This window comes from Nesoenas mayeri, assembly GCF_963082525.1.
Source record: "Nesoenas mayeri genome assembly, chromosome: 5".
NCBI classification, from domain to species: domain Eukaryota; kingdom Metazoa; phylum Chordata; class Aves; order Columbiformes; family Columbidae; genus Nesoenas; species Nesoenas mayeri.
In genome coordinates, this window is record NC_137548.1 from 5,551,258 (window position 1) to 5,567,938 (window position 16,681).

A 16,681-nucleotide genomic window follows, 5' to 3' on the forward strand; every position below is an offset into this window, starting at 1 on the left:
AGCAACCAGGACAGCAGAGCAGGCATGGATTTACCGAGTTGTATGGATGCACCGAGGAACTGCCATCCACACTGTACGTATTTCACGGGTGCTACTTTGGGTTAGTTGTGTTCTTGTCCCACAGACCAAGTGTCCATGAATGAACATCCATCAGTGGCTGGACTGCTTTAGGTGTGCTCCCTTCTTCTGCTTTTGTTTTACCCCAAAGCAACTCAAATCCCTCTGCAATGTGAATCACAGCACGGTAAAAAGGAACAATCTATAGAGTTGCTTCATAAAGGCACGTGTAATCCAAACTAAAATATTAACGTAGATGCACTGTGCTGACACAGCTGTGTGGTGACCCAGCTCTGTGAGGAGATCAAAAAGAAATGGAGCTAGTTTTAGCTTCGACCATCCTCTGAGCTGATGCGTGTGGCCTCATTTATATTTGGCCCAGCATTTAGGAGGGAGCAGGCTTTGTATAAACTGCAGGAGGAAAATGGGTCTCCTTTTTAGAAAGCATTTTACACTGATTTAAAATGACACTGAAATAATATCAATACAGGCTCTTGGAACAAGGACCAGCACCTACAACAGATGAAGTAGGTGTATGCCACACTGCAAGGTATTGTCTGCTGCAAACAGGATGGGAGTGGGGAGACGAATTTCATCTGAGACCTTTCAGTATCACAAACACTCATAATCTTTGGAGGAACAGAGGGAGAGCAAGAAAGGACATTTCATTATGCTTATACTGTCCGTGAGAGCGGCTGTATGGCAGGCTCACATCTTTCTAAACAAACCCCATATTGTGAAGGGCTCCCTCAATGCTTTCTTCTTCCTCTTCCATTCTCCTCCACCCCCGACCAAATGTGTGCAACTCAGTTTTTGCTCTATTTTGATACTAACATTTTCCCTTTTTCTTTGGCATCTGCATTTCCACCCCTCCCTATTTCTACTGTGTGCCCATTGAAAACCTAATTGCAGATCCCTCGCTGCAATTAGTCTACATGCTGTTATAAAGTTCCCTTCATTATGGCTTTCTTGGCTAGTTGACTCAAGCTGGCTTTGAAGCAATACCTCGCTGGTACTTTGATCCTTGTGCCTACGCCATGGTCAGCACCCTGGTGTAAGGACTGCCATGTTCTCCTCTGCTTCCCACCTTTCTCTGCCCACTCCTTTTCCTTTTAAACGGAAGGAGGGGAGATTCAGACTAGACATGAGGAAGAAACTGTTGCCCCTGAGGGTGGTGAGAGCCTGGCCCAGGTTGGCCAGAAAGGTGGTGGATGAACCATCCCTGGAGACATCCCAGGCCAGGCTGGACGGGGCTCTGAGCAACCTGAGCTGGTGAAGATGTCCCTGCTCATGGCAGAGGTGGCACTGAATGAGCTTGGAAGGTCCTTACACCCTCATGCCAGGATGTTTTGTCCCTAGCTGCATCATTTATGCTCCTGTTTCAGATGTATCCGGCTGTATAAGCTGCATGGCACCACAACGTGTTGCTGACATCCCGTGACTACACCGTGCGGGGGCTCCAGAGGTCATCGCTGGAGTTTTTGGAGAGGTCAGTGGGTACCACGCCCGCGTACCCCACCTTCCCACACCCCGCCAGGCGCGGCGGCGGGGGACGATGGAGACGCGGGGTGGGAGAAGAAGGAGAAGGAGAAGGAGGAGGAGGGCGACCGGGCGTGGAGGGAAGGAGGGAGGGAAGGAGGGAAGGGAGGCGGGCGCGGGGCGGCGGTGGGCGGGCGCGGGGCGGCGGCAGCCGGGGAGGGAGCCGGGCGCCCCGCGGCCCATTCGCGACCGGCGGCGGCGGCGGCAGCGCGGCGCTCGGCGGCGCTCGGCAGCGCTTGGCCCCCCGCGGGCAGGGCCTGTCAGCGGCGGCCGCCCCCCTCCCCGGCGATGAAGGCGAACCCCGCGGCAGCCGCCACCGCGGCGGCGGGGCCGGGGCAGGCGGGGGGGCCGCGGGAGCCCGATGCGCGCTGGCGGGAGAAGGGCGAAGCGGAGGCGGAACGGCAGCGCACCCGGGAGCGGCTGGAGGCCACGCTGGCCGGGCTAGGCGAGCTGGAGTACCTGAGGCAGCGGCAGGAGCTGCTGGTGAAGAGCCTCCTGCTGCGGCGGCCGGCGGGAGCGGGGCTCGGGGCGCAGGGTGGCCGCGGGGAGCCGCCGGGAGAGGGACAACCGCCGCCGCGCAGCCTGGAGGAGAAGTTCCTGGAGGAGAACATCCTCCTCCTGCGGAGGCAGCTGGTGAGCGGGGGCGGCGGGGGGCGCCGGGCATGCGGGAATGTGTCGCCGGGGATGCAGGAGTGTGTCACGGGTGGATGCGGGCGTCTGTTGCCCGGGACGCGGGAGTGTGTCACCGGTGGATGCGGGCGTGTGTCGCCGGGGGGATGCGGGAGCGTGTCGCCGGGGATGCGGGAGTATGCCACCGGTGGATGCGGGAGCGTGTCACCGGGGATGCGGGAGTGTGTCGCCGGGAATGGGGGCGTGTGTCACCGGGGGATGCGAGAGTGTGTCGCCGGGAATGCGGGCGTGTGTCGCCGGGGGATGCGCGCCTGCCGCGGTCCCCTCGGGGCGGTGTGACCCGCGGAGGGGCGAGGAAGGTGCCGGGGGCGGCCGCGGTCCCCAGGGGTACATGCCCGCGCCGCTGTCACGCCGGCACAGCGTCCCCAGCCCTCAGGCGAGGGAGCAGCGACTGCCGGGGACGGAGACTCCGTGGGTGACAAGTCGGTGGCGATGGGACTTTACCGGCGTTTTGCTCGTGGCTGCACAGTTCCCCGTCGGTTTCCCGAGCCAGGCCGGCGGTCCAACTTCCATTCAAGGCAAAAGAGGCGCTGCCGTTGCCTTGAATGGAAGTTGGGAGCGAGCTCCTGGGTCGCTACCCCGAGAGGAGGCAACGAGTGCAGGATCAGGCCCCTTAAAATAAGGGATGCTTTTGTTGAAAGACGCGCTATGTAGCTGGTGTGGGAAGAGATGGAGGGCGGCATGAAGCAGCAGATCATTTTTCAATGAAAATAGCGTACAGCTGTGCCTGGCGGTCTTTGTGCACGGCTCAGCATTTGCTTTCACCCAGGGAGAAGTTGGACTATGTAATTTATTTGCCTGATTTCTTCTTTTCCTCAACCTCTCTTTTTTTTTTTTCTTCCTTTTTTCCTTGTTAGCCTTTTAACGCAGCTAATTTAGGATTATTTCCTTCTTTAAAAGAGAAATGATTTTGCTGCTGAGAAGGGACTGGCTGCTAAAGAGCTGTAGTGAAGGACCAAGGAGTCATTACTCAAAAAAAAAGGGGGGGCGGGGGTGGATTTGTGGTAGCACTTTAATTTGTGCACTTGACATTGCAGATTGGAACCAGATGCGGTGCTTGCTGGGGGAGGGGGGACACTGGTGGCAATCGGTGGTTCACTTCGTTACTGCTTGAACACATCACCTCTGCCAGCCTGGCTGGCAGCCAGCTCCCTGCTTCCATCAGAAATTTGGGAGAAGACCTGTGATCACCCCTTTGGTTCTCCAAGGATGGTGTTAAATGCCAACACATCTTCAAACATCCTCCCTAATACTATTAGCATTTGCTTTCCCTTTGCCCGAGGACTGGCCCACCCCGGAGGAAAGATTGTCCTGGATTTAATGGGTTTAGAACTAGTCCAGTTCTGAGCATCGAAACTTTTTGCAATGAGCATAGCAGAGCACCGCTGGGCACTCATCAAATGATGCACTAAAAAAAAGAGAGATAAACCTTCCTCCTGCCTCCCTCACTTTCCCCAAAGCCAGAACAATTAAAGGGTATGAAGCTGAACAGATGATGGATAAGCAACATTATAATACACACAGCGAAACTGATTGCGATGACCGTGGGTTAATGAGTGCCTTACAAAATCATTTCTTACTTCTCATTTTATACCATCAAATTACCTTCATAAATAGCCTTAAAATTCATCTCACAGCAATTTTATACCATTATAATGGGGGAAGAGGAAGAATTGGTCTTCCTTCTTGCCACACTGCAAAACTAATAAAAGGGCTGTGATCCCAGCCCTGGGAATCTCACTGTCTATATGGTAAACTATAAGCACATAATGTGCAGCAGAACAAGGCGGGTCCCACATTACAGGCACTTGTTGGCAGAACTGTTTCGTCCCATTGTGTGAACAGATGTGATCTTTGGCTAACGATGCTGAGATGGTGAACATCCCCTATAACACTGGCAAAGCTGTCCTTTCACTGAAGTGGCCCGTTTCATGTGCACAGGTCTGGTTTGGCCATACCGTACAATACAGCTTTGTTGTTACAGCTGTGGCCCTGCAAAGTTGCGCTCTGCCAACGTAGTGTGTTGGTCTTCCTAAATTATGGAGCGTGCTCCTTATGTAGAACCGGCTGGAAGAGGCTGGAATGAAGTGCCTGCATAATTCTTCAGTTAAGTATTTATCCAGAGTATCTATCTGGAATTTCAGGGCTTTGTTCTCTTTTTTTTGAATGAAAGTGTATTGGCAGGGTATTTCCACAATGACCAGATGGAGAAGGCTGGTTGTCTTTGGAGCCCCTTCATTTCTGCCACACTGAAGGAGCATCATTTTTTGTTTGTCCTCCTATTTTCCAGAACTGCTTGAGGAGGAGGGACGCCGGCCTACTAAATCAGTTACAGGAGTTAGATAAGCAAATAAGTGATCTCCGCCTGGACGTGGAAAAAACGACGGATGAACACCTTGAGACAGACAGCCGTCCAAGTTCAGGTGAGGTCAATATTCAGCGAAATGGAGCCTCCCTTGGTATCTGGCATTAAACTGGCTGTAGGTTGCAGTACTACAGCAGTAAATGTCTATAGCATGTTCACACTCTGATAATTAATGCCTACTAGCAAATTTCACCTACCACTGGAAAGGTTATTGTTTGTAGACAACATATTCAGGGGAGGATTTCAAGCTTAATTAGATTTTTAGTGTTTGGGGCATTTTGTTTTTCAAGGCCACCCACAATTTAGCTCAAAAAGTTCTAGTTCTTCTGCATATTAGGAAGGAGGCTGCAGGAAAAAATGGTGAGAGGAAGCACAACCAGCAGGAGGAGGATGTCAAAATTGATTTTACAACCAGAAGGGAACATTAAATCAAACAATTTGATCCCCCATATATTGAATTTTATCCTATTCTAACTGTATTGAAGCCAGTAAGTGGTATTTAACTATCAGGAACCTTTCCTAGAGGCATCCAGACTTTTTCTGAAGGCACTAAAGAGTGGAAAATCCACCAACTTGCAATTGTTAAAACCATTGCTAATTTCTAACTGGAATTTGTCTTGTTCCAGCACTTTTTTTTATGATGCTTTTCTCCCATAGAATAAGGTCTTTTCTAGTACACAGCTTTTTCTCCACTTGGAGGTGCAATACAGTGTAATTGCTGACTTTTTTTGATGAGTTAAACAGGTCAAGTTCATGAAGTCATTTGTTTTAAGGCATTTTTCCAAGCTCTTAAATAGCTTTATGGCCCCTTTCCAATTTTTCAGCTTTTGTTTTAAGCGTGCTGGAGTCAAGGAATAGGCACATTGTTCCAATGTCTTTCTTACCAGTACTATATAGACTGCTGAAGTGAGTTCCCTACCACTGCTCATTAGTCTCTTTGTACATCCAACAATCTCATTAGCTTTTTTTGCCATATCATTAAGTTTGATTGAGCTGCTTTTCAATGCTGACTAAGCCCTTTTCAGGATTATTGTTTTCCAGGATGCGTTCTCATTCTGTAGACATGCCCTGCATTCCTTATTCCTATGAGTACAATTTGAATTTTGATTATGGTATGTCATATTTTTCTTGAGTAGACCCAGTTTACCAGGAAATTAAATTTTCTGTGTCTGCACATTATTTACCATTTTCCTTCTTTTGTGCCATCCATAAATACCATATTTATCTCCAGAACTTTAATGAAAATAATGGATAACATTGGGCCAAACACTTGGTAAAAAAATCTGTAGTTAAGTGTAGATGGAGAGTCTGTCTTGGAAGTATAATATACTATTAAATGAGTGGACTGCAAAACACAGCCTGGATCCTTCTCACTGAATCTGAAAACTCATGTAAAGGTTAAAACCCCCAATCCCTGTAAGTGTTAAAAAAAAAAGTTCAAAATTTCATACACTAAGTAAAGTTCTGCTTTTTTAATTTTAAGTACTTCACTTTTAAACTGAATCCTTCATAGCAATAAGGATATTACTAAATTGTGCACTGTTTTTTGGGTGACTGAATAAAATCCCGTAACTAATTGCAATAGAGTAAGCCAACATAAACACGAGCTCGACTGCTTTTCTAGGGACACAAATGGTAACTTTGTGTAGTCATAACTAATATAAATCCAAACTCTTATTTTTATAGGATTTTATGAGCTGAGTGATGGAGCTTCTGGATCGCTCTCCAATTCATCTAACTCTGTCTTCAGTGAGTGTTTATCCAGTTGCCATTCTAGCACTTGCTTTTGCAGCCCTTTGGAGGCAACACTGAATATCTCAGATGGACGCCCTAAATCTGCAGGTATAGTAAAAGCAGGTCGAATACATCGTACTCCAGGAGGTGGCTTTGGCTTTGGAAATACTGCCTCAGGAGTATCCGGGTTGGATTAACCCTTCTTCCTTTCATTTGACATATTATGCTCTGAAAAGATTCCAGTGCCTGTCACATACATGGGTCACAAGGAAGGACTGTTTGCCCTCCACTGGTCCAGCCTGACATGTGAATATGTCACTCGAAACACATGAAAAGAACATGTGAAAATACGACAGCTGCTCTACCCAGTAGAGGGCAGTGGTACCTACACACATAAAAACATTAATCAGCTAATTTCTCTTGGTTTCCTTTAGAGAATCTTTTTTATTAAATAGTAATTATCAAAGATACCTCAACAGCCATGTCTTCATTAAAGTGACAGAGTAGAATCATAGAATCATTTTGGTTGGAAGACACCTTCAAAATCATTCAGTCCAACCATAACTTAACTCTAGCACTAAACCATGTCCTTAAGAACCTTGTCTCTACACCTTTTAAACACCTTTAAGGAGCTAGGTACAGGTTTGAGGAGGTCGGGGTACATGTCCATCTGTTATTTTGTCAGTTCTTATGGTCCTCAGCCCCCAGGTGACCATGCTGAGGTGTGTCCCGCTTTAGTGTAGTATAGGCAAACAGACATCACAAACAGGGAAAAAAATACTTTGTCTCTTAGGCAGAGAGCTCTTGAATTCCCTTGGACACTAGGCTGAAGATGTAAGCCTTAATGTGTGGGATGGTTAAACAGGAGGGCAGCTTCTCTCTGTTGTCCAGGAAAGATACTTCAGTAGGGCTTTTGTGATCAAGCATTATAACTTGCATATTCAAAAGCCTTAGTTTACTCTGGGTTGTGGAGGCTGCTTCTAACAATAGTATTTCCGATTTCCATTCTGCTCTTTAAGGTTAACTTACAGTGATTTGTTGTGAATCATGGACAAAATAATTAACGCTTTTCTAACTCTGAAATGGGCAAACACAGCCTGGGATACATTCATTGTGAGATGCTGAGAAGTCCTCTAAGTTATCCTTTGAGCAGCTCGAGGTAATTTAATGCCCCCTGTTGTAAGGTATATGTGAAATTCATCAGCCGTACATAAAAAGAAAAACATACACAAGGATTACCAGCAGATTGCATTGCTGTTTTTTTTTTGGGATACATCATGAAACCCTAAAACTCTCATTAATCATACCGTCTCACTTTTAGAGCTGAAATTTCACAAGCTGGTGTGCTTCAAAGAAGTCTTTCTGGCAAAATTTCCTGACTCTGACATAGAGTTTAGGAAACATGGGAAAACTGTGAGGTGATCTGGAGGAAGTTCATGCTCCTAACTTCCCTGTTCTTCCTCTCCTGCTCCCACAGGAACATCATCTCTATCAGCTAATTTCATCAGCGTTCATGAGACCTCTTTGGAAATAAGCCATAGATAAGTGATGGGCACTGAGCAGTCAAATTTGAGTACCCTGGCTGAAGTTTCTAGCCCAAGGGTAGGAAACAGGACTGACAGTGAGCTGGAAGGATCATTTAGATTGTACCCCTACCCAAGAAAAGGGCAACATAAGCTTAAGAAAATAATAATCTTAGGTGCTTGGATTGAAGGCCTGCTCCTAAGGTTGCTTACCTCCTAAATAAGAGCCATTAAATCTGACTCATGCATCTTGAAACGCACTGGATTTCTCTTACAGAACTCTCTTTGCAGAGCCAAGGCTAGGATGTCAGCTGGATTGACCTGCACTCCTTGTACTTGTGTGGAAAGATGAGCTTGTTTCTCATTCTTTAGCCCTTCATTGCTCAAAAGGAGCATTTGTTATTAGCATTATTTTATATTAAACAATTATGTTGATAGTAGTAGTAGCAATGATAATAAGAACAACAACAAAATTAAATCTAGCTTTTTTTTTTTACCCAAGATATGCTTGGAAAAATCTGGAAGTGAAATTTGTCAATAAGATAAAAAAATTAATCAGACTCTTGCCTGTATTTTTTTATGTTTCCCTTTGGATTTAGCAAAGTAAAATATGAAATTCATACGTGTTGAGGCCCACAGTGAGTTTTAGAGGTGCCTGTGTAGCATATAAGCAGAAGAGACCCTTAAGGACTTCTGGGTGGCTTGGGAGTAAAATAGGAAGCTCTTAGGCAACATAGGCACAGGTTTGGAACCAAAATAAATGTCCTCCTTAGGGCTGTGATTTTTATTTAACTATGTAGTCATATTGGGGCAAATCCTGCATAGATGCAGTTATAGGGAGACCCACCTAAGAATAGTGCTGCTTTATATTGCTTAACCGGCATCCCTGGTTGCAAGGTTTCTCCTGTTTGAACAGCGCTGCTGTTGTATTGACATTGCATCGTACGTGTAGATGGGACCAGAGTCCTTGACAACACGTGAAAAACGTAGCAGAACTGTCCCTGGCAGGCTCTCTAAACTCTTCTAAAATGCCTTTCAGATCTCATAGGCTGGATGGACTATAATAAGGAAGGCCAGCATGAGGACCAGACTGCAGGCTCTGTCTGTCGCTCTTTGTCCACACCGCACTCAAATTCCCTCGATGTCGTTGCAGATGTACATCCAAAGTACCAGTGTGATCTGGTGTCTAAAAATGGGAACGACGTCTACCGGTACCCCAGCCCACTCCATGCCGTAGCTGTGCAGAGTCCCATGTTTCTTCTCCCCGTGACTGAAAACCCCCAACGAGAAGAGGAGAGGCTTGGTTGTGATATTAGCGACGTTTGCGCCGGATCTGAAACGGACTCGGGAAAATCCACCAACGCTTTTCTCCCGCAGGGCTCCTGGCCGGCTCCGTGCCCTTCCACCAGCAAGAGGATAGACGGTTACATCTTAAGCCTGGTTCAGAAAAAGACTCACGCGGTAAGGACTAACAAACCCAGGACAAGTCTCAACGCTGATCCCTCCAAAGGGATCTTGAGGCATGGAAGCATGTGTGTCAGGCAGCCTGCAGGGGTGGTGGCTCATGGTAACGTTGTGAACCTAAAGAGCTCCAAGCAAGCATGCTTGCCTTCTGGTGGGACCACCGCTCTGGACCATGCGGCACCCTCTCCATTAAAGCAGAGGCCGAGGGAGCCAGCAGGTGAGCAGCTGGATAGTAGGAAGGCACCTTTGCCGGCGGCTTTCCCACCCAGCGCGGCGAGCGAAACTCAGAGCAAGCATCTGCCGAGGGGCGTCAAACCAGCACCTCTGGAGCTCAGCCGCAATGCAGTGGCTGCGGTGGGTGATGTCCCCAAGGAGAGCGGCCAAGTCTTTGCTGCATCTCCCAAAGAGAGCCCAGGGAAGCCCGTGGTGCTGCAGCCGGAGAACAGGGTCAGCCAACCTCCCAAAAAAGTCCTATTGAAGAGCGGCTTGCAGGCAGCTCGCTCCTCATCGCCTGTCATTGAGGAGAGGCCCTCGCTGGATTTCAAAAGCGAGGGATCTTCCTCTCAAAGCCTGGATGATGGGTTGCTGGTGAACGCCCAGTACATACCGGCCCAGCAGCAAAGCGTGAAACTTCACAAAGGCACCCGAAACGTCAAGATTTTGAAAAGCTCCGCGCTGAAACACAGGCCCCACCTCGCCAACGGTCTGGAAAACAATTCACAGACCTTGCGGGAGAAAACCAAGCCGGTTGGCAAGAAGTGCCGCTTTCCCGATGAGTTGGATACAAATAAGAAACTGAAAAAACCCTCCTCGCGGGGGAAGAGAGGCAGCGGCTTGCAGCCCGAGTCAGGTCTCCAGGGCCGGCAGGCTGGCCTGCACAAATCCGCCGTCCGATCCCACGGGCACGGCCGAGAGGTTGTGGTGGCCAAGCCCAAACACAAGCGGGCCGACTACCGCCGGTGGAAGTCATCGGCGGAGATCTCCTACGAGGAAGCCCTGCGGAGGGCGAGGAGGAACCGTCGGGAAGGTGTGGGGGTCTACTCGCAGGTCCCGCTGCCCTACGTCAGCCCGTACGCCTACGTGGCCAGCGACTCGGAGTACTCGGCGGAGTGCGAGTCCTTGTTCCACTCCACCGTGGTGGACACGAGCGAGGACGAGCAGAGCAACTACACGACGAACTGCTTTGGAGACAGCGAGTCGAGCTTGAGCGAGGTGGAGTTTGTAGGGGAGAGCACGACCACCAGCGACTCTGATGAGAGCGGGGGCCTTATTTGGTCTCAGTTTGTCCAGACACTCCCCATCCAAACGGTGACGGCACCGGAGCTGCATGAAAATGCGGCGAAGGCCTTTGTCAAAATCAAAGCCTCCCATAACCTCAAGAAGAAAATCCTCCGCTTTCGGTCGGGCTCCTTGAAGCTCATGACAACGGTCTAGTGAGGTGACTTGGTGGAATGTATCTGCTTCTGCTTTCGGAAGCAAGGTGCTTTTGTGTACATATTTCCACAGATTTTTTTTTGTTGTTGTTTTTATACAAATATTTAAAACTTAAGGTAAATTATGTCACTTGTCTTCAGAACTTGGGTGGATACTAGTGCCTTTTATGTGGAAATAAAAGACCATTATACTCATTAAAAAAACCACAAAAAACAAGCATAACACTGCCATTTCAGTGGTGAGCAGCCTCCAGTGTGTGGTATCAGAAGGCTATGAAAAAAGGCTAATGTTTCTGGAAATGGATCATCCTTGCCTAGTTTTTCCAACTCTGGGTCTTATAGAGGCTATTGACAGCTTAGAGTCATAAGTTTTTAGGGAATAAGGGTGGGGGAGTGTGGGTGGTGTTCGTGTTTTTCGTCGTCCCTTTCTGCTGCTCCCGTTGCCACATCTTGAACTTCTTTCTCCTGGCAGTCTGGCCTGTGTTTCTTTCTTTTCTTGATGATTCTCTTCTTGAAACTCACCCCTGTCCTCCCCCAGCCTTCCCCCACCAGGAAAGGGCTCCTGTTCTATCTGTCTCCAAAGTTAAGTCGCCTTCTCTGGAGAGCGCTCTGCTCCCAGCTCCTGGGAGTCCCACTGCGGATGGCGGTGATGTTCAGAGTAAACTGTTGGAGCAGTAAGGCTTAGTAACTTCAGTATATTGTGTAAAACTTCTTTTGGAAAAGAAAAACATATGCATGTCACGTGCATGAGTATCAGTAGTTTTAATATTCCTGTTGATGTCCAATTTACTGTACATCATCAATGGTTGTTTTTATATATATATATCATTGTGTAAATTAATATAACACATCATATGCTGTAATAAACAGTCTGTTTTAATACTTTTAAAAAGTTTGTTACATTGGTGGACACCCAGTGAACGGTTTTATATTGGCATTGTCACCACCTAGATGTCTCTTTGATGTGACCTATTAATGTTCCCTGCATTTAGCCATGCAGGAACTGGAGCAAGTTTAAAATGTTGCTGTGGATATGACTTGTGTTTTGAGGGAACTGGATTGTCGTGGCTCCTCTTGTTCTTCCCATAACTTGCATTTTTTTTAAGGGCAAGCTGGGGTTTAGGAGCTCAGAGACATCTTCAGGTTGTTGCTTATGGGCAGCTCATGTTGCGGAACAGATGGAAATGTAATATTAATCCTCCTTGCTGTCAAGGTTCTTGCAGACTTTGCTTGGTACAACATGGGGGCAGATGGTAGTTTTCTGTAACCAAATAGATTTGTGTAACGCAACAAGTGTCCCTGTAAAATGTCCAGTAAATGAATACCCAAAAGCTGTGTGCTCTGGGAGCTGGGCTGGGTAGAGGTGACCATAGACCTGCTGTCCCTGGTGCCCTCGTTAGGTATGGTAGCTGACTGTATCGCAATGCTGATGAAGGTTATGGAAAGAAGTGACAGTTGTGTCACCCACTGGTCTCTGTTCTCAGCCTCTTTCTTCCCATAGGACTGGAGGTGAGTCTCTGCCAGCAAAGGAGACAGGAGCTCACTATAGGCAGCACTGCTTCCCTTTGCAGCAACAGCTTTGGAGCTGCCTGGTGGGAAGGCTGGAGGTTTGTGGTCTATGCATGTCTGATGGAGCAAAACCAGGGGATGAGCTGGTTTCTGCAGGTTCATCTTCTGCTCTGGCATCCCTGAAGTGGTGGACGCACACCTGCCGTGGATGCTGTGACTGGTATGAATTTCAGGGATATGTGTGCAGCCTGTCCATTCCATAGCAAGATCTGCTGAGCAGACACCTTCCTTTGTGGCTTCTCTGTGTCCTTCCTGCTGTCATCACCCACCTGAAAGGCAGAACAGGGTTTTTTTCTCAGGTTTCCTTGCATTGCAAATGTAAGAAGGAGAGATCCACACAGAATTAAATGTCTCTGGGAGCAGCTTCTGAGACAGTAGTAACATTTTTCCTAAGCGGCAGTTTTGGTTTTTTAAGCTGCAGTGTAGAAAATACCTACCTATAAAATGTCTCTCGCTTTTTTTGTTTTTTCCTTTACTTAATAGGGGAATGTCAATTTCTGTAAGAATTCTTGCAGTATGGTCACAAGGGTCTGGATTCACTGACCCAGAGGATCCCTGCACTTCTATCTCCCATGATACAGGAAAAGCTCTAATGTGCCTTATCTGGTCATAACTCTCCCATTGCTTTACTCATGGAAAGGCACATATATATATATATATATATATATGTAGAATGATTCATCCAGAAATTACTGGTCAATGCCACTGGAGAGAGGGGAGAGAAGTAATATTCATTATTAAACATGGCACTACTAAGGCTAAGCAGCAGTTTAATGCATTCCCATTAATAACTGATGTGTGTTACTTCAAACAAAGGGAATGTCAAGAAGCTTGTCGAAGCTAGTAGTTTCTTTACTAGAATATCTCTTAATCATTCCACATAATCTCTCTTTGAGTGAGAAAAACACATGCAAATCCCTGTAAATCTCCTCAAAGGTGCAGGAGAGTAGCAGAGAGGATCTTCAGACATGCACTCTGTCTCTCTGGCTGTAGTGGAGCTGCTGGTGGGAGGACAAACCAACGAGTGGCTTTGGGATGGTGAGTTTTTAATTGTGGTGCTACAGCAAGTTGTCTCATACCAGGCAGGGGAGGCTGGCTTTCAAAAATTATCTGCCGAATAGTTTCTTTTGTGATAATTGTGTAAAAAGGAAATAACCACCTAAATATCATTAAGACTGTATCATCTGCGACCACCGTATTCTTCCGTATTCCTGTTGAATAGCTTAATACCAGATGGGGAAATGGGCTGATGCTATCTCCATCTTAATTGCATCCAAGTCTTTTCAGTTTGGGGAAGGAATTTTCCTTTTCTTACAAGATTTAGGTACACATCCAGAATCCTTTAAACAAGCCCATTTTTTCTTCTCTCTACATCCCACCTCCTCCCTTTCTTTCTTTTTTTTTTTTTTTTTGTAAATTAAAGACCTTACAGTTCTGGAAATGTACTCGATATGGTCCCAATACACAGCATGCATTCTCTTTTCTGGTTCTGATTTGGGAAACACATGTAAGTTAGTAAGTTTTTGCAACGTTAGGTTGAAAAACATCTGCTAGTCTTGGAGACCAGTTGCATATCTGGCACTTCTTTAAGCTACCTGGCTTTCCAGCTCCACAACCTTGAGTCCTTGCCAGTGTATTTTTCATAATGTTCACATTTTAATTATCCCCAGTGTTTATGGTAGTCTGTGGAATTTTGAGGTGGCAACATTTGCCCTCAGTGCACTGGGGCCTGTTTCAAGGTGGGGGCAGGCTGTGGCGGGGAGGTTTGGGATTAGTTACACCTGTGCTCCATATATAACTCGAGTGCAAGAAAGTACAGGAGCATATGCTTAACATAAAGCACAAGAGCAGACCCCTTTAGCTGGATTCCTTGTGATTCGTATGAAATATTGTGGCTGGGCATCTCTAAATTGCCGTCTCTCCCAGTGCAGGGAATCAGCATCATGCGAGCTGTGAGGCGCTGTCAGCTGAAAGGGGTGATTCTATGGTTCTGTAGGGGCTGTCTGCCTTCCAGCAGGCTTTTTTTGGGTCTGCCTTCTGCTCCCCAACCCCAGCCACCAGCTGTGGGTCAGTGGATTGTGAATTGAGCTGTGTTTGGTGTGCATGGGGTCAGACAGAGGCCCTGGCGTTGCGCCCAGACGTCCCGACCGCGTGGGGCCCCCTGTTGTGGATATCACGCTTGTCGTGAAAAATTCCATGTGGTGCAAGGATTTGGACAGCTGGGTCTGAGAGAAGGTGGCAATGGAGAGTCCCGTGAATGGGGTGGTCTGATCCTGATTCATCTGTACATCCAGGAGAGGCTGGAAGAGGAGGTGTTTCAGTAAGCTGGACTGGGCTAAACAGAGTTGTCTGAGGGACTGTGCCTCGTTTCTTTCAGTGCTCTTTAAGTGATCAAGGCCATTATCAGCATTGTGAGTTGCTGAGGTGCTGTAGCCTTCTGGCCAAGTCCTGCAAGCGCCTTACTGGGACAAGTGACAAGCTCCAGTTCCCCAGGTCTCTTTTTGACCTCCCATAGCACAACCTCTGCTAGCAGAGAGCCTGTAGGTCCCAACTCTTCAGCTTTGCCTGTCCTGGGGCTTCAGAGGGAACCTGTCCATCCCTTTGAAGTTTTCTTCTGGCTTGGGATTCATCCTGGATAAGGACTGACAGCAGATTCTCCACAACAGCGTCCTGTGCCTTGACTAATCCCAAATCTATGTTTGCTGGCTCTGAGAAAGGTTAGATGCTCTTCAGGTGGCAGCCAGCAAAGCAATCCCTGAGGGACCTGCATCCTTTTTTTATCCACAAAGGGCAGCAAAGGCTTTTATTACCTGTGATCATCACTTGGCAGATGAGTGGCCACACTGGGCATGGCTCACCCTCAGCATGAGATTTTTGACACAGGAGGGAATGAGGACGTGAACATTTTGAGGAAGCTGAAACAGCTAAAGACATTTTTTTATATCTAACTTCAGCATCTAGTATGTACCTTTGGAGTAGCCAACAATAATACATCCAGCTGAGCTGCTAGTACAAAAAAACCCAAACTATTCGCAACTCTGCAATGTCCTGTGCAAAGTGCAGAGGAGACACAAAGACTGCAAACCAACAGAGACAATTCATAAATCCCAGGTCTGTCCTTCAAACTTGCTTTTCTCCCGAATTTCTCTGAACCTCCAAGGAATTGTATTGAGGTTCCTTGCACAGTACATTTCTTTCTCTACCTAAACATTATAAATGGAGCACTGTGGTGAGACACAATTGCTCTGGGGTTTAAAAAAAATCCCACAATGGTGGAATGAGGGGAGATATATGGAAACAAGTGGGAAATCCATTGAGAAGAGATAATAGAAAGTGCTTTTTTACATGGCAAGGAATTTGCTGCCACAGGAAATAGCGAAGCAGATACAATACCAGCAAGTTCAAAGGGGTTAGAGAAGGTAGGAAAGGATGTGTGCTCTACTATCCCAGTCAGCAACTGTGGGCACTAGGACGAGTGTGAGGTGAATAGACTGGAGATACTGGCCAGGCTTGCGTGGTCCCCCTAAAAATTGTCTTTTCCTGTCACTGTTGAAGCATTGTTAGCTGGAGGAGATGTACTGTCCTGCTGACCCAGCAGACCAGCTCCTGTGTTCCTATGATCTTGATGTAGCTGGTGGGAGTTGTCTATGCAATTGGATTTCCACACTCTTTATTAGTCTTTTGTCCCCTCCAACTGCTGCTGAAGATGAGTTTTGTGTTGCTTTGCAAAGAAGCTTGCTTTGCAAAGAAGTTCAGTTTGCATGCTTGGCCATGTGTTTCTGGTCACTCTTGTCCTATGACAGAATAATTTCATCCACCTTTTCACACGGGCAATCTGTGCCAACGTCCTCTGTTACGGTGAACATTGTCCCCCTGTAATGCAAGCGCTGTTATGGACATAGTCATATATTAGCTTATGGTGGGAGTCACTGTTGGGCAGAATTTTTACATCCTACAGTTGCTTCTAAATTGAAGGAAAAGTTGATGACCTCCAAGCCGAACGAACCATCCTAGTGACAGGGTGCTAGGTATCTACTGCACCCTGCCTTGGGACTTTGCTGTCCTTGGAGAGTGCGTCTCTCCCTCTGACCATGCCTACATTCATCCTTTTTTTTTGGAGTAACAGAGCAGTACGGAATCAAATCCCATGGTTGTCTCCACTTACTGCATAGTGGTTTGGACAGCAGAGCAGTTTTGGTGCACACTAGCTAGATGCCTTTGGAACATTAACCCAGATGGTCCACACCGGCGGCACAGAAAATGTGCTTCTACCTGGACATGGGGATCTGAACCCATGATGACCCCCC

General features: G+C 47.3%; 1 protein-coding gene across 1 annotated transcript; it reads left to right on the plus strand.

Annotated features, from left to right (window-relative positions):
- Positions 1 to 1,884: 1,884 nt before the first annotated feature.
- On the plus strand, positions 1,885 to 10,806 carry DACT1 (dishevelled binding antagonist of beta catenin 1; the record flags this gene model as incomplete). Its single annotated transcript, XM_080345638.1, has 4 exons — positions 1,885 to 2,229; positions 4,577 to 4,709; positions 6,338 to 6,493; positions 8,948 to 10,806. The coding sequence occupies 4 exons, from the start codon at positions 1,885 to 1,887 to the stop codon at positions 10,804 to 10,806; spliced, it is 2,493 nt and encodes an 830-aa protein (XP_080201764.1).
- Between the last annotated feature and the right edge of the window lie 5,875 nt (positions 10,807 to 16,681).